The 24,022-nt window shown below is 47.1% G+C and overlaps 2 protein-coding genes and 1 non-coding gene across 3 annotated transcripts; all 3 read right to left on the bottom strand.

Annotated features, from left to right (window-relative positions):
* Positions 1 to 1,008: 1,008 nt before the first annotated feature.
* Positions 1,009 to 6,382, bottom strand: LOC129735793 (translation initiation factor IF-2-like). Its single transcript, XM_055706574.1, has 3 exons — positions 6,295 to 6,382; positions 2,690 to 3,826; positions 1,009 to 1,593 (listed from the first exon to the last, which is right to left on the bottom strand). The coding sequence occupies exons 1-3, from the start codon at positions 6,380 to 6,382 to the stop codon at positions 1,559 to 1,561; spliced, it is 1,260 nt and encodes a 419-aa protein (XP_055562549.1). The 3' UTR covers positions 1,009 to 1,558.
* LOC114017079 (small nucleolar RNA SNORD45) lies at positions 1,012 to 1,096 on the bottom strand. Its single transcript, XR_003561927.1, has one exon. It is a non-coding gene; the product is annotated as a small nucleolar RNA SNORD45 (small nucleolar RNA).
* Positions 4,284 to 23,644, bottom strand: LOC129735792 (collagen alpha-1(I) chain-like). Its single transcript, XM_055706573.1, has 5 exons — positions 23,557 to 23,644; positions 22,791 to 22,869; positions 22,519 to 22,585; positions 9,655 to 10,613; positions 4,284 to 7,268 (listed from the first exon to the last, which is right to left on the bottom strand). Exons 1-4 carry the CDS (start codon positions 23,642 to 23,644, stop codon positions 9,711 to 9,713), a joined length of 1,137 nt encoding a protein of 378 aa, XP_055562548.1. The 3' UTR covers positions 4,284 to 7,268; positions 9,655 to 9,710.
* Between the last annotated feature and the right edge of the window lie 378 nt (positions 23,645 to 24,022).

Genomic DNA, 24,022 nt, shown 5'->3' with positions numbered 1-24,022 from the left:
GATCTGTGCTTACTGATCAGGAAAGCAAACAATACCTTTTCAGCTGGCACATGTATCCAAATATATACCCAAAGAAGCTCCATTAGTGTAACTTGCAAAGAGCTCTGGGATCTTACAACCTTACCTGTACTGCCCCTCTAGGGAACTGCAGAGCTGTGGACTCTCAGACACACTGGGGCACAATGCTTGGCCTGCCTGAAATGTTCAGGAGGCTCTCAGATATCCAGGCCACCAGAAACTGTTCTGATTTTACAGCAAGGCTGACCACACTTGTGAGTTTTCTTTTGCGTGCTCACACCTGGAAGCTAAACCAGAACAGCTGCACACACAGCAGAACAATTGCTCAGCACACCTACACCAACAGAGCTCTCCTAAAGCACACCTGGAGCCATTCATACCCCAAGTCAACATCTACAGCGGAACCTGGCCACAAGCTTTGACACAATGTCATTTTGGGGTCAAACTGATGCACATCAAAAAATTAGTAGAGCACGTCTCCTTCTCTGCCACATCAGGTATTGCGCTCCTTCAGCTGAGCTGTAACTGTTACATTATTTCCCAAATGCAAGGCCAAAGAGAGAAAATACAACCACAGCACACTCCTTAAAAAGCAAATATGCACAGGCAACCGTTCCTTGTGTGTGACCAAGGGATGATGTGACCACGGCCCTTCAAACTTTCAGGAAGCCTACGTGGGACTAAACAGTGCTTGTGAACAAAGAACATGCCTGCTCGTTAAGACAGGCTGGTCAAGTTTACCACCAAAACTCTACATCAGCATTTGCCAACCCTGTCCAGCTTTGGGTGGCCAGAGCTGCACTCAGATCACTTGAAAGCGTCTCCTAGTAGCGGCCAGTACTAAGCTCAGAACTGTACCTCCCTGACGCCTACATGGAGGAAAACTCAAACTGTGCCCCCTTCTCCTTAAGGTGCCTTAGAGCTTGTGGCAGGAATTTCATCCCACTGCTTGGAAAAGCTCCAAGGTTGCAGCTTAAGGGAACTGGAGTTCCCTGGGTCTCAGAGTAATTCCAGAGCTAAAGTGGTGACAGACATCAACCCTAGGTCAGACAATACATGCCAACACTCATGACTGACCCAGGGTGGCAACCTCCTCCTGTCCTACCCAAAGGTTTCAAAGCCCACACACTGTCTTCATACTGCAGGAAGCTACCTTATTTATAATTCCTAACACCATTAACATGTTCCTTGAGACGGGACTACAGATACATTATGTAGACAACCAAGCCGCCGTTGGGAAGCACCAGAGCCTTATGGTGAGAAATTTATTCTACAACGGAGAGAGCTACAGTGAATAAATCAGATCGAGACGTGGTCCTTTTTCTTCAAGGGAAAAGCACGCACCAGATCAATGATTGTTGAACAGACAGGCAGAATTCTCAGAAAAAAGCAACCCCTAACTCTCAACAACAAAGAGAAAATTAATCCTCTTAATAAAAGCACAGCTGCACTGAAACAACACCTAACGTACTCACCTGTCCTCCTCCTAAATGAAGGTGTATAGGCAACATGTTTCCCTGGACATGATGTGCTCAGGGCACTAGGTTTTCTTACCCCATCCTTTCACAGTGTCACCTTTAAAAACCACCAAGAAAAGGTCAGTTGTGGTGTTGCCTTGGGAGATTCCCGTGCCTGGGGGAAGTCAGGAATTCTACAGTAGTAAGTGCCTGTCTGGACACAGACCTTCCTGAGGTGCCCCCTGCCTCCAGACATCTCCCTGGACCCTGAGCAGCACATACAGGTGCAGAGAGGAAAAGAATGACAGGGAATAGACCAGAGAAACTAGGGGGAGACAGGCGGGCGGGGGCAGCGAGAAAACCTTAAAAGAGATGGATACACATAAGGACAGAGACGTAAAGGGAAAACCAGCCCTGAGCTGCAGGACAGAGACGGAGAATGAAAAGAAGGGGAGAAGGAGAGGGAGTAGGACAATGGAGGAGAGAGTAAAAGAAAAGGGAGCTGCAGAATGAGAGATAAAGGCAGAAGGGAAGAGGGAGCAGGACAGAAGAACAGGATGGAGAGCTACAGGGAATCAAAACATGGGGTTGTATGGCAAGGTTTGGGGAGGAGGTGGAGGAAAAAGAGGAAGAAACAATGTGTGATCAACTGACCGCAGCTGCCGTTCCCGGTCCCCCTGCGCAGAGGAGAGTGGGAAATTGGGAGTAAATTAAGCCCGGTAGAAGTGAGAGCTGGAGGGAAGGTGTTTTGAAGATTTGCTGCTCATTTTCCTGCTCTGATTTGACTTCTGATAAATTGCACTCATTTCCCCAAGTTCAGCCTGTTTTGCCTATGAAGGTAATGGCAGAATGATCTCCCCATCCTTACGCCGACTTGCAAGCTTTTTGTTACATTTTCTCTGCCCTGTCCAGTAGAGAAGGGGGAGCAGTAAGAGCAGCTTCGGTCCAGCCCAGGTCACCCCATCACATACACACACACAATATCACAGCAGCACAGGAAAAAGGTGGGGCCAGAGGAAGGGCGGGGGGGGGGCTGGGACGCACAAGAGGGGAGACAGGGTCCCACGGACCCAGGACTCACCACAGCTCTCGCTTTTAGTACCGCTGTGAAAATGTGACAGTTCAGACGCGCCTTTCCCCCTCTCTCCTCCCTCCCTCCCGCAGAGCGCCGGCCGCTCGGCTCCCCCACCCCCGGCCACCCCCGGGTGTCTCACAGCTCTTCCTCGCAAGACGCGGCCTCCCGGACACGGCGCGTCGCTCCCTCGCGCACCGGGGGCCGCCCCAGGCTGTGGGTGACACACGGACCCCGCTGTGCACGCTGGCACCCGGCTGCTGCGGGCTGCGGGGCTGGTCCCCCCCCCCCCCCCCGCAGGGCCAGGCTCTCTGTGCCCGCAGCAGGAGGCAGCCGCTGCCCGCCTGCCCTCGGATTCCTTCTCCGCCTTTCCCCGGCCGGCCCAGCTCCTGCCCACAGCCGGGCCGTGCCCCCCGGTCCCCTCCCGCACCCGCGCCGCGGGGGGCGAGGCCGAGCAGGGACAACCCCCGCCAGCCCCAGGCGGCGCAGCCCGCGGCGGCCTCAGCGCGGCCCCCGGCAGAGGGACAGAAGCACAAGTGACCGTGACCGTCGCCGCTCGGCCCTGCCCGGAGCCGCTCCTGCCGCAGGACCTTCGCAAGCGGCAGCGGGGGGCCGGCTGGCCGCCGCCACGGCAGCGCCGGGGGCACCTGGGGCTGGGGCCCGGCTGCGGGGGCGATGCTGCGGCGGGGGCAGCGGCAGGCTCGGCGGGTCTGGCGAGCTGGGGAGGCGCCCGGCGCCGGCACCCGCGCCCGGGGGGCGGCTTCCTGCTTCCTCTCCTCCGTCCCCTCAGCCCCCGGCCATGGCTCGCCGCCAGCGGATCGGGAGCCTAACGCAGCGGGCGGCTGAAGCTTCCCCTGCCGCCCTCCCCCAGGCGGCCGGCGGGCAGGAGCTCGCCTCCTCCGCGCCCCTGGCGCGCCACGGCCCGCACCCGGCGCGCCGCCATGCTGCTCCTGCAGCGCGCGTGCGCCGGGCACGCACGCCGCGGCGCGGGGGCCCCCGCTGGCCGCGAGCGCCGGGATGCAGTTCTGCGCGCCGAGCGCCTGTCGGCACCGCGCTCGGGGGGCGGCAGCGGCGGCGCCGTACCGGGAGGCAGCAGCGGGCGCCGCAGCACCGCCCCGCAGGACGCGAGGGATCGCGGTGCCGTTAACGACGGCCGGCAGCGCCGAGTGGGGATGCGCCACCACGCATGCGCGGCGCCGGCGTTGCAGTACCGACTGTTGACCGCCGGGTGGCAGCAAAACCGCGCGCTGCCGCCGGCTGCCGATGTGCCAGCACCGAGCTGGAAAAGGATGTTCAGTTGGGACACACCAAGACCCTTCTCCGTCTGATCACTGCCTGAAGGCTGTTAAAAAGCAATAGCCTGATCATCCATCCATCCATCCATCCATCCATTTACTGTGCGTGATTACTACAGTTACTATTATTGAAAGCACCCAGCCTTTTGCACAGGGCAAATACTGACTTTAAAAACTTTTTGTGGTTCCACAGAATTGCCTTTACTTTTGATATGTTGCCAGCTTCTTCAAAATGAGCCGCAAGAAACATTTTGCCTTCAAGGCCGAACCTCCTGCTCCCCCAGGATTTAAAGACAAAACTGTGCTTCACTATTTTCTAATGTTAAGTGGTAAAACACTTTCTCTAAGGGAACGAACTACTCTATCCCATTCATGGCAGGTTTCTTAGTATCCTGTTGTAATTTGCTTTAAATGTTTTCACACAAAAGACAGACATCAAAATGAGGTATTACTGGATTTAACCTTTATTATACACACTAACCTGGTGCCATGTAGGACCTGTTTTAAAGCATCAGAACATACAATTTTTGCACTCGATCTCAGGTATGCCCACACACAAAAAGCTATGAAAAGGTGCCATTAGGTAACGAATCTAGACAAGCAGTTATTGACTTCAAACCTTTGGTCCTTGGTACTTCCACTGGACATAGTCAGAGATGTCTTTTTCACATTATACTAGCTAGGCCCTCCCCAGAAACTCCTGCAAGCATACTACAGATGGGATTTAAAAGGTAGACATTAAAAACTAAAGAAAAACAGAAATAAAAAACCTAAACGCATTGCAAGATTAGGACAAACTGGATTTGCACAGAAACCACAGACCTTTTCATACAGTCACAAAGGTGTTTAGGTATTACTTCATCTTAGCACCAAAGGAAATAGGGCATCTAATTACCTTTGGGTCTATAAGCTTTTTCAGTTTTAAAACAAAACGAACAAAAAAAAGCCAGTCCTGTCCTGTTCTCCTCTCCAAGAAAAGACACAAAAGAAAGACACAGATAATCTTGTTCAAAGAATAGGAAAAGAGACATGTGACGTGCACAGCACTCAAGACACAATCTTTAGACAACCGCATACACACACCAAACACAACAAAACAACCCACACCAAAACAAAACGCCTATATAAATCTGTCTAAATTAGTCTGGATTGCCCAAAAGCATATCTTCTTTGTGTCACACTACTGCCTGTATGTAAGCAGGCTGCCTCTCCCTGCTATAATGACATCTAATACCAGCAAAGAAACAGTGAAACATCTAGGAAACTACAGCATTTACCAGAAGCATTGCCAATACATTTAGGAAACTACTTAAGAAGAAGATTGCAAATAGCCATATATAGCAAATAGCAAATATATCCAGAAATCATACTTTGCACAAGGCTTGAACTTGCCAGCCCAGGGAATGGATCATGTACTCGTTGACTGTGAAGCCCGTTTCCAGAACATGAATTCTCATGTTTTTACTCAATATATCACTGCCTATGAAATACAGTGCATCACAGTAAACCTGATTTGGGGGCATAAGTCTGGAGTAAGAATGAATCATAGAATCAAAGAATAGTTTGGGTTGGAAGAGGCCAAAGATCATCTAGACCAACCACCCTCTTATGTCAGGAACACCTTTCACTGGATGAGGTTGCTCAAAGCCTGTCCAACCTGACCTTGGACACTTCCAGTGATGGGGCACCCACAGCTTCTCTGGGCAGCCTGTTCCAGTGTCTCACCACTCCCATTGTAAAAAATTTCTTTGTTTGCATCCAACCTAATTATACCCTCCCTATAGTTCAGAGCTGTTGCCTTTTGTCCTGTCACTATAGACCCTGGTAAAGTCTCTCCCTGTCTTTTCTTATAAGCCCCCTTTCAATATAGAAATTGAAAGGCTGCCATAAAGTCTTCCTGAAGCCTTCTCTTCTCCCAGCTGAACAACCCCAAGTTTCTCAGCCTGTCCTCACAGGAGAGGTGCTCCAGCCCTCTGATCATATTTGTGGCCCTCCTCTGGACCTGCTCCAGCAGGTCCATGTCTCTCTTGTATTGGGGACCCCAGAGCTGGATGCAGTACTCCAGATGGGCTCTCGTGGGAGTGGAGTAGAAGGGGAGAATCACCTCCCTCAACCTGCTGGCCACGCTTCTTTTGATTCAGCCCAGGATATGGTTGGCTTTCTGGGCTGCAAGAGCACATTGCTGGCTCACATCAGGTTTTTCATCTGCTAGTATCCCACAGGGCTGCTCTCAATCCATTCATCCTCCAGCCTGTATTGATACTGGTGATTGCCCTGACCCAGGTGCAGGACCTTGCACTTGGCCTGTTGAACTTCATGAGGTTCACATGGGCCCATTCCACAAGCCTGTGAAGGTCCTGATGGGTGGCATCCCTCCCCTCTAGAGAATCGACTGCACCACGCAGCTTGGTGTCGTCTGCAAACTTGCTGAAGGTGCACTCGATCCCACTACCTGTGTCACTGAAGAAGACATTAAATAGTACTGGTCCCAGCACATACCCTTGAGGGACACCACTCATTCCTGGCTTCCGCTTGGACATCGAGACATTGACTGTAAGTCTTTGGATGCAAGCAATCAGCCAATTTCTTATGCAGCTAACAGTCCATCCATCAAACCCATCTCTCTCCCATTTAGCAGCAAGAATGTTGTGGGGGACCGTATCAAAGGCCTTACAGAAGTCCAGGTAGATGGCATCCACAGCTCTTCTGTTGTTCACTGATGCAGTCACTCCATCATAGAAGGCCACTAGATTAGTCAGGCATGATTTGCCCTTGGTGAAGCCATGTTGGCTGCCTCTAATCACCTGTCTTCCATAGGTTTTGCCACGTCTTCCAGGAGGATCTGTTCCATGATCTTACCAGGCACAAAGGTGAGGATGGCTGGTCAGTAGATCACAGGGTCCTCCTTTTCATGCTTTTTATAAATGGGTGTGATGTTTCCCTTTTTCCAGTCATTAGGGTCTTTGGCTGACTCCCATGACTTTTCAAATATGATGGGGAGTGGCTTGGCAACTACATCAGCCAATTCTCTCAGGATCCTGGAAAGCATCTCATTAGGTCCCATGGACTTGAGTATGTTCAGGTTCCTCAGGTGGTCCCAAACCTGATCTTCACTTGCGATGGGAGGGACTTCATTCCCCCAGTCCCTGTGTGGAGGTTCAGAGGCTTGAGAGATGTGGGAAGAGAGATTGCCATTAAAAACTGAGGCAAAAATATTACCTCAGCCTTCTCCATGATGGCTGCCACTAGTTCTCCTGTCTTAATTATTGGGGTGGGGTGGGTGTGGTGTGTGCATTTTCCTTCATCTTCCTTTTCTGCCCAACACACTTGTAGAAGCCCTTCTTATTCTTTGAATCCTTTGCCAAATTCAGCTCCAGCTGTGCCTTGACTTTCCTGATCCCATCTCTACACATCCAGGCAGCATCCCTATCTTGAAAGAAAAGTATACATTGAAGACAAGTGTGAGGTTACAGGCCATTTGGAATTCAGCTATCCAGACATTCTAGATTTACTGCCTATTTAAGTTGCAAGAATGACATGCATATTCAAGAAAGCACAACTGCCCTGACCTATAGATTTCTGGTGTTCAACCACTGCAGTTACACTGCTGGCATTCATACTATGAAGTAATGTCAAAACAGCATGGCAAAGCAGGACATAATTCTGAAACTGGATATGAAGAGCCATCTTCCAGTTGTGAGCTGAAGTACACTATTCTCGCTAATCAGAGATTATAGAGACCTGCAGCTGTACAGTGTCTTCCATACCACACAAAGAAATCAGATATCTAGTAAATACCAGGCTTGCAATGTCCAAGTAGCTATTTGTAGAACTTCAAACAAACGCCTATGACGTACCACATATCTAGTGTATTCTTAGCTTTACTGGCTAACAATTCTTTTGTGTGGATCTTGTGCTTCATGTTGTTTATTTGGCAGTTGAGAGACACTGTATGAGGAAGCAAAGAAAGCAAGAAAATCAAAATTAAATTAACCAGATTTGAGATCTGTCTTACAGGATTTCTTGATCGATTCCCTGCCCCCTAACCAGCTTTTGAAATGCACATTTCCAAATACATGTAGTTCTGTGATCACTTGTATACTGGAAAGGCTAATAATAAATGGCACACGTTAAACAGGCATGAAATTGTACACATAAGCCTCAGAACTGTATAAACTGAAGACAAAATCAGAAGCCCTGTGTTAAAGGTTTCCTAAGCTCTTTGTTTCCCTCAGAAGCTGGAAACTTTTTGAATGCCAACTATAATGTCAGCTATTCCAGCTGACATTCTCTTATAAGGTCCCAAGCACTGCTTCAACTCAACAGTTATGAATGAATGACCTGTGTGTGAACGACTACCTGTACAGATGTATCTCAGTCATACACATGCAGACAGACCGTTGAAGGGTTAAAATGAATGACGTTCTGAAATTCTCGGCTTCCCCAACCCTCCTTCCCTAGCCCCTTCCCCAGCGTCTGGGTGAGATGAAGCTGTTCTGTTGATCATGACTGTTCATCCTCCAGAGGCAGATGCTGGAGTGAAAGGACAAAGCCAGCAACTGCAGCCTCCTACTAAGCAGCATTCAGCCTTTCTGCACTTACACAGCTGCAAATTCACTTTTGCCTGCTCAGGGCTTGAGTTGGGGCAGGCACATAACAATAAAATGTTCATTCAAAGGCAGAGGCCTTCTGTCTATGTTCATTATTAATCCACCTGCTCTTACTAATACTAGATGTCTATAATTTTATAATACAACATTTATAGAATAATACAATACAGCTGCCAAAAATGTTACTATTTGGCATAGAATATAACTAAGAAATTCCAACATCTCACAGCCCTGCTAGCTCCTGTTTGTGACACCTGATGTTAGGGCCAAGGCAAGGGACCAGCTCAAGCCACAGCTCCCTCCTTTGATTTTTAGAGATGGGATTTCTTTTGGGCTTGCTGTGAGCTGGACAGGAAGTCAGTCTAAAAATCCACCTTCTCAAGCTGATGCAGGAGCTGTCCACCTTCTTGGCCAATCCACAGCTGAGCCCATACTTTGGCACCCCTGTAGATGGAGAACTGAGAAACATGGAGCCAATTGTAAGTACCATCACCCTCATCCCATTGGTGTGTTATTGCGCTTATACTGGTAACAAATTAGGGGCCCCTCCATTTAGGTTCTAAGACGTGTTTCTTTTTACCCAGGCTCAAAGACATTACTTGGCCTCAGTATCACCATACACCTATATAAATTTGATTCTCATTTTTCTTTTTTTCTTGCTTCTTTTAGTGCTTCTTCCACCTAAGCCTGAATTTCTTCTTTAGTCTCTTGTAATGTTTTTCCCATTCCCACTGATCACCTTCAGGACCCTTAGGGTCTTATGTATGGGGCATGGGCTGTCCAAATGAACATGACACGAATGTAAATTGGTGCACGAGTTGTTGCTGTTTCTTAAAGCTGCTAATATTGCTGGTAGTTTTTCAGTCCATTGCTTTGGATATTGCCCCATTATCTTCCTGAGTTTATTTTTAATAGTCTGATTCCTTCTCTTTACCGCTCCAGAGTGCTGTGGGTGGCAGGATCTATGCAGCCTTTCTTTAATACCCTGTTTACTTAGGAAGGCTGGAGTCACTTCACTTAGCAGATCTTCTCCTCCTTTTCTCTCCCTAATTTCCTTAGCCTTTTTTTTTTTTACACTTCAAGCTGATGTGTTTCTTTTAGTGGGGAGTCTTCAACCCATCCCTAAAGGATTCATGTGATGATAAGCAGAGACTATTTCCTTAATTCAGAGCAGTTTATATAATCCGTTTGCAGTTATTTACCAAGGTCTGCAGCTTCCCTGATGCAAGAGACGGGAGCTCAGTTTTATTAGCTGGGTTCAGGATTCACTACAGCAGCGAAAACGAGATGGCAGGAAGCTCCTCGCAGCCGCCCAGGGCTCTGCCTCCACACGGCGCCCCCCTCCAGCAGACGCCGACGACTGCGGGCCGCTCCCGCGGACCCCCGGGCCAGGCCGCCCGCCCGCCCTCGCGGGAGCCCCCCACCCCCCCGCCCTGCACCCTGCCCTCCGCGGCGGCCCCGCGCCCCGCAGCTCCGGCCCGCGCTCGCAGCTCCCCGGCGCGCAGCCCGGCCCCCGCACAGGGCAGGCTCGCCTCCCGCCGGGGCGGCCCGGGGGCACCGCGCCGAGCCCCGCTCCCGCCCCTGCCTCTGCCTGGCGCCCGCCCCACGGCGCCGAGGGGGAGCGCACGCAGCGGCCCTGGCTGGGGAGCGGCCGCCCGAGCAGCCCCTCGCCTCCCGCGCCCGCGGTGCCGACGGCCGCGGCGGGCAGGGAGCGCCCGAGGCCCGCGGCCAGCCGGGGGCGGGGGGGCGCGGCGGCCCCAGCGCCGGCGAGGCGCACCCTGCCGGTCGGCGGCGGGCCCTGCTCCCTGCTCCCGCCCGGCGGTCGGGCGGCAGCGGCGGCGCAGGCCGCGACCCCCCAGCGCCCCGGCGGCAGCGAGCGGTGGCGGCGGGATGGGGGGGCTGGGCCGGCAAGGCCGGCCGGCCGCCGCCCGGTGCGCGACCACCGGAGCGGCTGGCGACCAGGGACAGCGGCCGTACCCGTCCGCAAGACGCTGCGAGGGATGGGCACAGCGCGGGAGCCGGGTGGCCCGAAACGTGCTGCGGTGGAGAAGGGGGCGCAGAAGAGGTGGCGGGGGCCTCTGTGCCCACGACACGGCAGGCGCGGGCTCTCTTCTGGGACGCCACGGCCGCCGCCCCCGGTCCCCGGCTGGCAGCGCGGGTGCTAACGTGCTGCGGCGGAGAACGTGGGGCCGTCGGGGCAGCGCGTAGATGCTGAGGGAGAGCAGATCCAAGAGCCCTGAGCAAAACAGGAAAGGGAGGACGTTTAGTCGAAACCTTTGCATTTGTATTTTTTTTTCTACCGCAGAGCGAAGTGGTTCTTTTTTCCCTTCCCCGCTCCCCCCCCCCCCCGTCTGCTTCCCGACTGTTTGTCAGCAGATGTGCGCTGCAGAGGAAGCTGCTCTGCAGGGGCTGTGCCTCCAGCGGAAACGGCTGCAGCCGAAGGGCCCTGCCGGAGCGCATCGGCACGCCTGCAGTAAGATGGGTCACTGCCTGGTGGGCGGTTTCAAAGTCAGGTAGAGCAGGAACTGAGGGGGAGGGAAGCCGGTCTCATGCCGAGGTCTCTTTGCAGAAGGTTCTGGACCGAGAGGAGCTGGGGGTGGGTGGAGATGGACATGGCCAGGATAAAGCAAGAGGCCGTATTGATGAAGTCATACCCAGCTTCTTCAGTTAGTAAACAGTGTAAGTGGGAAAACGGGAAATCAAACACATGCAGAAATTGGATCTGGTGAAATTTTTTTTCCTCAGGTATTTCAGCTTCTTGGGAGATCCTTACATCAAGTGCTACACTTAACGTAGAAAGGGAGGACAAGCTGTAAGGATTGTTTGGGCACTTAATGGTGTCAGCTACCCTCACCTAGTGAGTTCTGGTTAGGAGCCTCCTGGACGTGCTGGGGATTTGAAGGGAAGCCAAGACATTTCCATTCACTCAGGAAAACCCACTGGTTCGATCATACTCTGGGTTGAGGTTTGCAACCACACCTTATAGATTCAGCCACACCATGGGCAACCATCCCCTTGAAGCCTGCACTACTTGGAAACCTTTACTTTCTTTGGTGTCAATGGCGAACATAAGATCTTTACCACACTGAGGTCTTTCCGTTGCTGATCTGAGGGATCTGCAAGGAAGACTTTCCAAGGCTGATCGGAGCTCAAGACTGAAACTCAGAAGAGCTGAGCTATTAAATAGTAGCTGCTGGTCTCAATCTACCATGGAAAGCTTTTCCTTCTCTAAGCCTCTCTGACAGGCAAACATCGCTCTGCTTCTCCACATTTCAGATTAGGGTAAAAATATGGTTGGGATTTTGTTGACAATTTGCAGAGCAGCTTACAGAGAGGGCATTCCAGCATTCCCCAAGACTGGGATGCATTGGAGCAGGCTGTTGAATCCACTAACACACAGCCTTATTTGCAGTCTGTCATAGTTCACGTGACTGCAAGGTGCTGGTTAGGCGTGGGCAAAGCATGAGGAACACCTCCTAGAGGCTTTGCTTTGTATAGAGACAGGCTCAGTCTGTGAATGGTTACGCTTTCCAACATTTCTGCATTTGCTTGTACAGCTTTGATAATCTTCAATACCTTGTATCCAAAGCATGTGTGTTTTAAGGACAAGATCCTTAGAGGAAATGAGAGCTCGTTCTTCTGGGGGCCAGCAGTGTGTATAACTGCTGTTTGGGTAGCTAGAACATGGTTTCCAACAGCTAAAACAGAGTTTAAATCTGAACCTAAATCTTTGAGTCTTCAAGAATCTTCCCTTTATTCAGTGGCTGAATCACAAGGGGTGTGAGCCGAGTCATCAAAAGAAAACCAAGATAAAGCAGTACATTAAATGACAGGTCAGACTCAAGGCATTAAAGGTAAAACCAGCAGCAGTAAGGGAAAGGCAGCGTGATCCAATGATTAGTTGACCAGTGGGTGGCTAAGTCTTATGAGGGCAGCTGGGACTTCCTGGAAGTGTTGGACTTCCCATGCTTACTCTATGCTCACAATAGAAATCTGCATGCTCTGAAGACATGGAAGTCAGGCTGAGTCCATAACAGAATCCTGCACTTTGGAAAACCTTGAACAAAATGAAAGATGAAGAAATCCCTTCAAATTCACCAAAAAAAAAAAAATTCTCTGGAAAAGCAGTAGCTGCCAGGCAATAGGACAATATAAGAGAATCCTCTGTTTCCATACATGCTTTCCCATCATGATAGCAAATGCAAACTCTTTGGTCCCATGAAGTGCATTTAGGACACCTAAAGGGTTAATCAGGGCCGGTATATAGGAATCACTTAGTAACAACAAAAAGCCCTAACCCTGCAGCACATATTACTCCTTTAGTGATGGCATGAGCATTCTGCATTTTTACAGGAACCTTGCTCTACCAGTGACTTAACAGTTACTCATTTTTCTGGTATTCTTTGTGCTGATAATTCTCTGTGAGGCTGGAGTGAGGACATTCAGTGTTCACACACACAATAGCAGAAGGGCTGCCTCTTCCACACATCAAGCTTGCTGCTTTTGGGCCGGATGTGGAGACCACTGTGGCCTGGAACCTGTGGCCTTGCACTAGATTGATAGTAAGGAAAGTTAAACTTTCACTGTGGAGCTCAAGTTTGCCCGAAGGGACACTTAGGTTTCTGTCAAACTATGGTATTTGAAACAGCACCACTGGCAGGAGCTGCTTAAGAAATTGCAGTGCTTGGCTCATGTGTACACTTTTCTCTCAGCATCAGACATTTCCATGTGCACAGTGCTCTGGGCCAGATAGTTTACTCATTCCTTACTTCAAGCAACCTTTGGTTTTGATTTCAGCGGATGTTTTCCTGAGGAGGGACAGCAGAGATAAGGGGATACTTTTTCTGGTGGATGAGTTACACCAGTATTGTTATACCAGAGGATGTTTTTCACTTTCTTCCAAAGCACTCAGTAGTTGGAGGCATTACAAAATAGATAGCCTGGGAAATTTGTCTGAGTGTTCCAATTCTTGTATCTTAATGAATTTAACGTTGAAGAATTACCAGTATCTGCCCATACTGTTAAACTAAGTCTTTTAAGCTCCTGCAGGACAGACTTTTAACCAAAATGTTCACATAGGATGGATCAACTTCTAAATGTCTTCACAATGGATTTGGGATGCCATGGCTAGCTCTAAACAAAGCTTTTCTCATTGAGGAGTGACGGGTAAGGAGAGGCTGTATAGTGAAAGAATCAGCAAATTTGGTAAACAAACAAGGGGTGTGAGGGAGATGGGAACAGATTTGTATCCACCTTGTGATGAAGATGTGTTGAATCAAGGTTTTGTGGTGAAGAAAGGTGAGAGATTGGAGATCCTATTTAAACCTGTATCAAAATTGATACATTTTAGTTGTTGGTCGGATGGCCAAAGCAGAGATGGGTGACACAAATCAGCCCCAATTGGACAAGATCAGAGTCATTATAATGATGTAGATATGGAAGACTATCTTGATGTAAACAAGGCCAGAGCAGCACTTACTGTCCTCCTATCTGATCAAGGCTAGTGTGGGATTTTTCAGAAATACAAAATCCCAACCACATTCTCAGGGACAGGCAGTGAGTCAGGAATATGAAAGCCCAGCAGACATTTTCTTTTCTGTTCCTGTCATTGTGAGCAGCATGGGGTGGCAGCCAGAAAGTTAGCAGATCGCTTGTCTAATAGGATGCATTTGACATAGAAAATGAAAGATGAGCCTTAGGTTCAAGATGTATCCTAGTTCTGTATAAGCACTCATGATCTCATTTTTTGGTTTAACTTTACTAATACTGCAACAGTATTTCTGCTGTTGAAATGAAAGAAAATGGCATTTCCCTATGTGTCTCATGCAATGAACAACCTGCCTTCAGTTCCATTGGGACTAAGGAACTGGGTTATCCAGTTTATGTTTCAGGTAGTGATAGATTATGCATTGCACACTTGTTGTAAGTAAAGTCCCTGGGTTTCTACTAGTCTACAAATCTGGCTGCAATACATTACCAGAGTGCCAGGAGCCCCAGCCCTAAGCTGCATTCATGCCTATGCAGTCTGTCAGTGTCTCTGTCTATTGCTGTGAATAATTGAGCATAGTGACAGAGGCTGGAACTTTGCTAATAGTTAAAATGCTTTTGAACTAGAGCAAGTAATGGAGGGAGGAGGAGCCTGTCTGTACAGATTACTTTGCTCTTTGCGGCAATTGTCAGAGCAGTCATCCTCTTTACAGGGAAAATTACATGTAACAGTGTTATTAAATAGGATTGGTAAATATTTTTCTACTAAATCAGGTTTTGACAGAAAATGTGGTTCTTTATGGGAAACTTTTAATTAAAAGAAAATCTGGAAGACATTTGGTTGAAAACCAACATATCGCAAAAACAGGTGTCTCCCATCACCTCTAGGTATCAAGCAGGGATTTAATCTTCCACAGCCCCTCTGAAGCTCCGTCTCTTAGTTAAGAGCAGACTGCAGTTTGATAGAACTGTACTGCAGCATGAGCCTGCACTGTTGACATGGTGACGAGGATGAGAACTCCCAGAAAGTGCAATAATGGCATTCCCAAACATATTGAATCAGATTTAGCAGCAATATTTCAGTTTTATATTTCCGTTTTTCTGGAGGTTATATTTTTCCACCCAATCAATTGTACTGATTTTCCCAAGGCCAGAAGGCAAGTTGGTGGCAACACTGAGAACGAAGATCCCCTCCTGTCTTTCTGTCATTTCCAACCTCCAGCATCTAAACAAGATGGCCATCACTTGAATAACATAGAAAAATAAAGCGGGCAAAGATCATTCATTGTTCCTGTGAGAAAAAATTGCCTAGAATGCATCTCTATGATTCTATTTGGTAGCTTGTGTCCCATACTTAAACAGCAGTGATATAACTAGGTTTCTGATGTATATGCAAATTAACTGATAAATTAACTGGGTTTTGTTTATCAGTACAATCCTGTTCGAGTCATGCCAGTTCAGAGTGTAATTGCTTACGTTTTGCTGTTAGCAAGAAACACCTACTCTTAATGTCAATAAAACTTCTGTAATAAACAGTAATACAACCACCAGTAGCTTATACTGCTGCTGGGAAATTAAAAATTTACCTTGTGATGGCAATATGGAATACGCCCAATGTATACCCTTGCTTTACAGGAAGGCAGCAAAACCCTCACAGATCCTGAGAATGTATCTTCAAAATTTCATTTGCAGCTACTAACCTAAGGATAGGTTTAGTTGTGGTGACAACAATTGTTATAGCTAGGCATCTCATTACATTGCATATAATAAGTATCCACAGGGACGGCTGGATTGCTGGAAATTGAAGCCATTAACTCTCAAATGGAAAAAGCAGTAGCTTCATCGCACAGCATCACCAGTTGGATGTCCAGATCTCCCCTGATAGCAGAAATCTCTGTTGCTACAGCTACAGTTCCCTTTGTGGCTCATTGCAAGAGAAATTTCATTTTGTTTTATCAGGACAATCATAAGTAGAATAAAGCAAGGAATGACAGAGAAAACCTAAGGCCTTTCTGCCTGTGAAATCAGATATCTTTCAGCAAGCCTTGAACCTCCACAAACTGTCCTACAAAGCAATGTGATAAAAATACAAAGAAAATGGTGTCATATCCACTAATGCCACAGGGCCCAGTTAATAATGTTCCACCTACTGGGTCAAGATGTAATACAGTCCAAAAAGCATCTAGCTTGCAGAGGCTTCACTACACACGAAAAAGAAATGCAGCTGTAATCAGCAAACACTTACAGAAATCAGGCTGGGCCCATCATTGATCCTGGTGGCCTCTTTCAAGAACGGCTTTACATTAGTAACAGTGTGTGTCTGCTGGAAATGTGAAAATAACAAGATTTTAGCAAGGAATGAAAGTTGAAAAAGACTGAAGAGAAGAAGGAAAACATCTGAATCAACTCTTAGAATATTTACAATTGTGTTCCTTGTCTACCAGCAAAGTAGTACCGCTTTAATGGACTCTTGTTTATCACTTCATCAGCCAAAACCATCAGCCTGCATTAGTTTTACGAAGTTTCATTTCTAACTTCACCCTTTAGAAAACTTTTAGAAATTAGGCTGATTGTATAACTGTCTTGAGACAAGTAAGGGTGTAAAGAACTACTCAAGATCATACATCTGAAAAAGGAAATTATTGTGCCCAGCAAACACCAGTTTGTGTTGATCCTCTCTCCTCTCCCATCCTCTGTATTGTTCTCATGTATTCTCCTCCACATCTTGTTTTCTTCTCCATAAGCACTGCTCAAACAGAGCCTTAAAACCTTGCACTGTTACCAGTAGCCTGTCTCACTGAAGTCCTAGCCATTGTTTAGTTGTCCTACAATAATAAACTGTAAGTTCCTTCTAATTCTTTATCAACATAGATCTCACAGGGCATCACAGGAATAGATAAACACCATTTTATCCATTTTACGAGAAGGGCTCACTTAAGATACCGTGATGAGTCACTGGCATAGCTTGAATAGCATCCATGTTGTGTTCTCCTTGCTGAACTCTGGCTCCCTCATCACAGGCTCCTGAGAACTTCTGGCAGGATGTAGCCTCATCTAGGAGGAGGAACAGATTGCAGTTCCTGCCTAGAGGATGAAGCAACTAAGGCCTGGCTTTGTTTTAAATTATGGAAGTGTCCTCTTCAGAGAGCATAGCTGTTGCTCAGAGATGTGACATAACTCTAGACATGCAGAACAAGTGCCATTCAATTTCAAAGAAAATATGGGGTTTTGGTGGGAACAAGATAACTCAAGACCTTCAAGAAAAGGGGGGATTGTGGGTCGTGGGTTTTGGTTTGGGGTTTTTTTTGGCTTATGGTTTCTACTCAGCAAAAATCTGTCCTTTTTTTCTTTACAGTGACACTTGGTCTCACCTCTTGAAGTGCAGAGATAGATGCTTGCTTGGTTGCTTATTTATAGAAGCTGCATACAAGACTCAAAACAGTTTTAAAGAGTAGCTGCCCAGTGACATTGGCTCTGAATCATTAGTAACTGCAGTACAGGGTGACAGGAGTGCAACTAGTACACTTTGACAGACTCCAGTTTCTGAAGATGCAGCAGCCTCCAAGAGACAAATTCTGAGCCCTGCTGACTGAATTTCAGCTTTACACACTTGTTAGAAATATCTCTATATACTGCCAGCAGTAGTAAAATGCCAGCGTTTCCATTAACTCCTCCACACACAGTCTGCATCCCTAGCCTTCAGCAGCTGGCTTTATTATAAGTCATGCCCTTTTCAAGTTAATGTATATTCCTATGGGGCTTAATCTATCTCTTCCACCCCCTGGACTCACCCTAGTAATGGATCATCACCAGTTGTTGACATTAAGGTTTTCCCTCTCCAGCTGAGTGCCCCTTGGAGGATCCCATGCACTATCCATTTCTCTGGGCGTGGAGGAGTAAGTGTTTCCTAGGGCATCAAAAACATTTTGATGGAAGTTTCTTTCTCATGGCTGTCTGGAAGAGCTGACATTCTCCATTTCTCTTCCAGCAAAATTATAATTTTCTTCCTTTTCATGGCATACTTTTGGCTGCTGCTTTTAAATGGAGTCAGTCAAGAAGTGAAAGAGCACAGTTTACTTTGATGGTTGAAGGCTGGATGAAGCCAGATAAGATGTCTTTATTTTAAAAAATTTTTTTCAGTGTGGAAGGCTACAAGTCAGCCATCACCAGCCCTGGAAAGGAACTTTGTAGTGGCTGTTTGAGAAAGGAGGAGCAGAGAAAATCCTCAACCACCTTAACTATTGAGTGACAAAACAATTTTTTAAAAAAGCACAACTTCAAGATCTGGGTTCAGGTGCAGGGACAGCCCAGGCTTATAGTAGCTGGCATTACTACAGAGTCAGTTGGCCTCAAATGGGAAACTGAGGCTAAAATATGACACATGGCTCCCCAAACACACCCCTGGCATCTGAACCACAGATGTCTCTCAGCTATTGATAGTAGCTGGTCCATCAGCTTTGTTTTGAGCCAGGTAGTTTTTTCACATAGTATATTTTTGGCTGACCTGGACATGGATACAGCTGACACTAAAGGGGGGTTTAATGTGAGGGGGAGGGGGTTGCCAGTTAAATTGTCTACTCAGATGAGTTCCCACTCCATTTCACCACACAGCTACACAAAGGGCAGCATAGATGTGAGGGATGGTGCAAGCATGGGATGAGTGAGCAAGTTTGCTGGTTTCAGTTGCAGCATCAGACTAATGTTGGCATAAAACATACATTGAACTGAGGTATTTTTATTTAACATTATCTTTGGATGGAGGAGGAAATGGTTAAGGCTCAGCACATTATTTAAAGGGACACTGATTTTTGAACACACACACACACACCTGCCCCAATATGTATTAACCAGCCTTGCCTACGACACCTCGGGAATCTTTAAAAAACCCACTGTAAATATTAGACAACATGACCTAATTTAGTGTCAGCAACTCAGTCTGCTGAGGAAGAATATTCCTGTTTCATGTAATCATTCCCTAATAATGTTGTGATTCAAGGGAAAACAACATTGTCTTAGGACATCTGGGATACAGGACAGTGAAACTAACTGTAAATGGGAAACTAAATTGATATATTTTGTTTCTGGTTCCAAATTACATGAAGTCTAAAAGGAAGGAAAAGGAAGGAAAACACCATAATTGGAGAAAAGGCACCAAGTTTGGGGTTTTTTTGTTTTGTTCATTTCAATCTATAGGTTCGGAATTTGTCTCATATTACACCCCATCATGTTGTTATTTCTGCACTGACAGTATCCTTTCAATTTGCGCATTTAAAGGTCATCAAAAAAAGTGAATGCCAGGGAGTGGGTATAAGTGCATTTTTAAAGAGCAAATGTATGTTGTGCAGAGAGTAAATGGCTAATGCGCACACCCCTGCAAAAGCCCCATCCTTGGGGATACTCAGCTCCTCCATAAAGGTGCTGAACATCCACAGTAGCCCAAGGAAGACTTTGAATGCTCAGGACTTCTTGGGAAACACTCAGCATTTTGCAGCATGAGGCCTGTCCTAGTGTTTATAGGGAACACCTCTATGTTTTAGTAACTGAAGGAGGGCATAGGGCTGAGGAGAGGCTCCTGCTGGCAGCTCGTTGTGCTGATTTTATTCTTGGCTTCATCTGATTATTTTCCCTGTCATGTTTTGTAAGAATTTTCAAGGAAAAAAATCAGTGCCATAAACTATCCATCAGATTATAAGTTGCCTTCCAAGCTATAATTCTCAATTATTATCCAGCTGCTCCATACGTCCTGTGGGGAGTGAGAATGCAGATGGTCAAGGGATTGCAATGTAATAAGCAATTGTCTAAAATAGGCTGTGACTTTTATCCCTTTATTATTTTTTTCCCTACCTCTCCCTTTTTTATTTCTTTTTGCTCCTTACGGAGTAAACCAGGAATCTTTAAATAGAATGAAGGGCACACCAATAAATACCTGCCATGAGAAACACGCTTGTTGAAATGGCACAGTGCAGCACAAGCTGTAGTGCTAGAAATTGTGGATTTAAAGTGCTGACCTTTTAAATGTTGATTTGCCATCAGCACTGCATGATGAGTAGCAGGGCTGTGAGGCCTGCCTGATTGCAAAAAACTATTTTTTAATGTATAGTATTTTGCAGTACTATAGTGCAGTTGAGACAAATTATTAACCCCATTTCACAGCTAGAGGAACTAAGTAATGCATTGGTTAAGATATCACCAAGGTCAAAGGCAGTCTCCAAACCTGGCTCCTGCTCAGTGGTGATGTTTTGGGAAAGCATACTGACCTGGCGTGACGACTTCCTCTACCACTTTCTTTTCCCTCCCTTTCACAGTTGGGTTAAGACCTCAGGCCTGAGTGATAGCAGCAGTGCAATCAGCTGTTGGTTTTTTTCCGCAAGTCCTCAGACAGGCCCCTAGACACACAAAAGAGAAATCTGACAGAGCAGTGTCACCTTTGCACTGCATGGTCTCATGAACCAGGTGCAGATGATGACAGAGGAACTCATCATAAAGAATTCACTGGCCACAAGCAAAGGCAGTCACTCAGCGAGGCTTGCAGTTTGTTGTAGGTCAGGATGTGCTGTGGCCAGTTTGTCTCACCATTTCATGTCTCTGCTTGTGACACTTGCCTGCTGAGTTATGACTCCAACTGAGACATGTATAGGCTTCAGAGTCAGCTGTGACTAATTAAATGTGCCCTGCCCTTATCTGAGAATGCCTCGCACTGCATCAAGAACTGGAGAGCAGGTTTCTAGTAAGTTGGCTCTGCCAGGGTCTGACAACCATTTTGCTCAAGGAGAAGAAGGTTATCCAGGGAAACACTGCATATATTTGCACTGTAAGTGCCTATCTTAATGGACTTTTAACTAGATCTTAAAAAATACATATTTTTCACCCAAAGGAGTGTGCCTTAAATGGCTTTGAGCTAAAGTTATGTAGTTCATCACACTTAGAGCTTGTGCACATTGAAAGGGAGACCAGCAGACTGAGATGGGTAGCAGTACTAGTCTTTCACTGTATGGGTGGCAAGGATGCCGGCAAAGATTAGCTTCTGTACCGGGCGTCTAGCACCATCATTACAGGGCTGTGTTACCTGCACAGGAAAATACTTAAGCACTGTGGAGCTACATCACTCTTATTTCCACAAAGGTTTCATTCCCGTTTCTCTCAGGCTAGTCATGTGGGACCTTGGTTCCAACATGCACTGAGAAACACATCATCAAGGTCCTGCAGCCAGAGCATGAGAGGTGGACATGGCAGGGACAGGATCGGGGACATGCTTTCAGGGAGAAGAATTACATCAGTGAGGTCCAAGTTTGCAAATGGAGAGAATGACAGTGGGCAAAGTTCTCTTCTTCAGCTTGCTTAGCTCCTGAGCCCTTTTAGGAAGCTAAAGGTCACAGAATAAATGATTTTGCGAGCCTTTTTCCATGGACTAAATTAATCCTTTTGATGCTTCTAAGGATGATCTTTAATGATTTTTCATATAGAATATTTATTCTATTAAATTCCAAAAGTTCTGGGGATGCAGAGATTCTCAGAGAGAAACTGCAATATAAAAGAAAACTATACTATGTATAATGTACATGCTCAATAAAGACAGCAAGTCACACAGATTCTGAGGACAATGATGACATTTTTTGCCAGATCTGGGAGCTTTTTTGCTCTTTACCATTCAGTAAAGCTGGCAAAGCATTTGACAGGGTGTCTTTTTAACAAAGTGCTCTCTGGAGAGTGTGATAAATTAATACGGGCCAGAAAAATGCCATCATTAAACCAACATTTTATTGGTGTGGAGGTCTAGCTATTCCCCATGCAGGCTCATTTTCATTATCTAAGAGATGCTGCATGATTTTGCTCAACTATATAAACCTGCAGGGTGGGAGGAGAAGAATGGGAGAGAAAGAGAAAACAGGAAGAGATCCTCACGGACTTCTAAGATCAGGAGAGGACAATCCATTTTCATTTCCTAAGAACATCTCCCTTCCCATGGGAGCCAGGCACTGCAATTGCAGTGGGCAATACAAAGGCATCTCCCTCTCTCCCCTCATTGCATGCAAAATGTTGGATTTCTGTTATACTGCCCTAAGACCTAACCTTGTTAAAGCATTGACTGTAAAATTAATAGGCCTGAAGCCAGACATCATCTGTGAGGGTGCAAATAGATACAACTCCTGTGATGGAGTACAGTTCTGCAGTGGTGGAAAAAAAGGACTCTGCCTCAGACATAAGCACCATAGCACAAGGATTTATCAAAGATTTAGTGTCCTGAGAGTTAACTATTATCAGTTCTCTTTGCAAAGTCCAAGCAGCCGAAAGGAGGTGGTTCTGTGCAGCTTGCATAATGAAATCATGGAGCTCCTTGCCACCAGGTGGGTGGATGCCAGTAGTTTAAGCAAATCTCAAATTGGAATAGAAGTCTAAATAGAAAGAAAACTCCTCTGACTCTAGGAAATCCTGGAGCCATAGAGGTCTGGAGAATGGGAAATTAGCCTGGAGAGTGATCATTACCTACTTACACTATTAGGGCATCTGTATTTGCTGCTCCAGGACACAGAATGCTGGATTGGGCAGACTTTTGGTCTGACCTGCATGGCTGCACTTACCTCCTTAGGCACTGGATGAAAATCCTGAGAGACTCCAGAAGAGTGGCATACACCAAGCAGGATGGTCCTGCAAGGTCACAGACAACAATAACCAGCATGGTCCTTCGCCGTGGGAACATCTGGGCAGATACAGGCTACAGGCATTTTGTGCCTCTCCGTGGCCCCAACAACCCACCATGGCTGGCCCAGTCACAGAGGGCAAGGTGTCCTCTAATGCACTGGAGGGCAAGGAAAAGCCCTTGGTAAACAGGTCATTGCCATGTAATCCTCACTCTTTTGGCTTGCCTTCTTCATTCTCCTCTAGCTGGAGGACACTCCAACTAGGACTGGACTTGCTTCCAAGCATGAGAACTAAAGTAAAAGCAGTTTTTGCACCAGCAATACTGTTCTGTAGAATCAGCTCTCCTGTCAAGAAAAGTCACCTCTGCCTCTGTAGAGGCTGCTAATAGTGTCCTGCATCCCATGGACCAAAACAAGGGTTTTCTTAGGCCTGTCATGGGATGCTGCCTTGAGGAAATGGACACAGCAGCTGCAATGGAGATACCTTCATCACTTTCATGTAACAGAGACAGGCTGACAATTTGGGAGTCAGGAACACATTCGCATAATGGGACCCAATTCCAGCTGTGAAAATGTAATTTACAACCTCAGCAGCTCAAACCCATCTGGAACACTTCAGGACCATATGTTCTGCAGGCAGCATGGATTATTTATCCTGAAAAATTTTGGTGTAAAACACATTTAAGCTTCCATTTAGTATCATGATGTGAAAGTCAGTATCTTTTAAAGAGCTTAGTCTATGGCCTGTCAAAGTGGGAGAACTTAGGCCAGCAGGATCTACTGATTACAGTGAAAGATGACGATCCATGAGAGCTAAGCCTGATCTTTCACATCTGTGCTCATGGCAAACCAACATGCAATTATGACAACTAAGGAACAGCTGCAGAGCTGCAGGCATAAATAGCGCCTGCATAGAGTTCTGAAGTACATGGATACAGGAACAGACCCTCCACTGACATGACCCTCAGCCGCTCTTACCAGTCTCTTTCAAAAGGGACAGGATGAGAGCAGCTGCCAACACGGTCAACAGTTTTTCTGGGTACTGAAGGCCGCCAATGAGAGGCATTGTGGGAATGAAAAGCACCTCTCTCCCTTCTGTGGAGGAAAGTACCTTCTGATCCAGCCCACCTGGAGACACAGGAGAGAAGGCTTTGCCCCAGGTGCCAGGCAAGGGGGCAAAGCTCTGAACAGCTCCGATTCTGAGCCCATGCTCGCTCTTCTTACTTCCCTTATGATCTTCTAGTCTACTCTAAAGGACCCAGAGATAGCTAGGGCTCGTGTCCTTCTCAGCCCTTGCACCTTTGGGATAGTGTCTATGTTATGATGCACTACATATACCTGTGTCCCACTGGAGAATGCCCTGATGCACATTCAAAAGCAGCCTGCCTTGTGCAGACCGCCTTAGCCCAAGCAAGGCACAGGTCTTCCCAACCTCACTACAGCT

This window comes from Falco cherrug, chromosome 4, assembly GCF_023634085.1.
Source record: "Falco cherrug isolate bFalChe1 chromosome 4, bFalChe1.pri, whole genome shotgun sequence".
NCBI classification, from domain to species: domain Eukaryota; kingdom Metazoa; phylum Chordata; class Aves; order Falconiformes; family Falconidae; genus Falco; species Falco cherrug.
The sequence above is the reverse complement of the archived record's forward strand: the minus strand, read 5'-3'. Positions and strand labels throughout refer to the sequence as shown.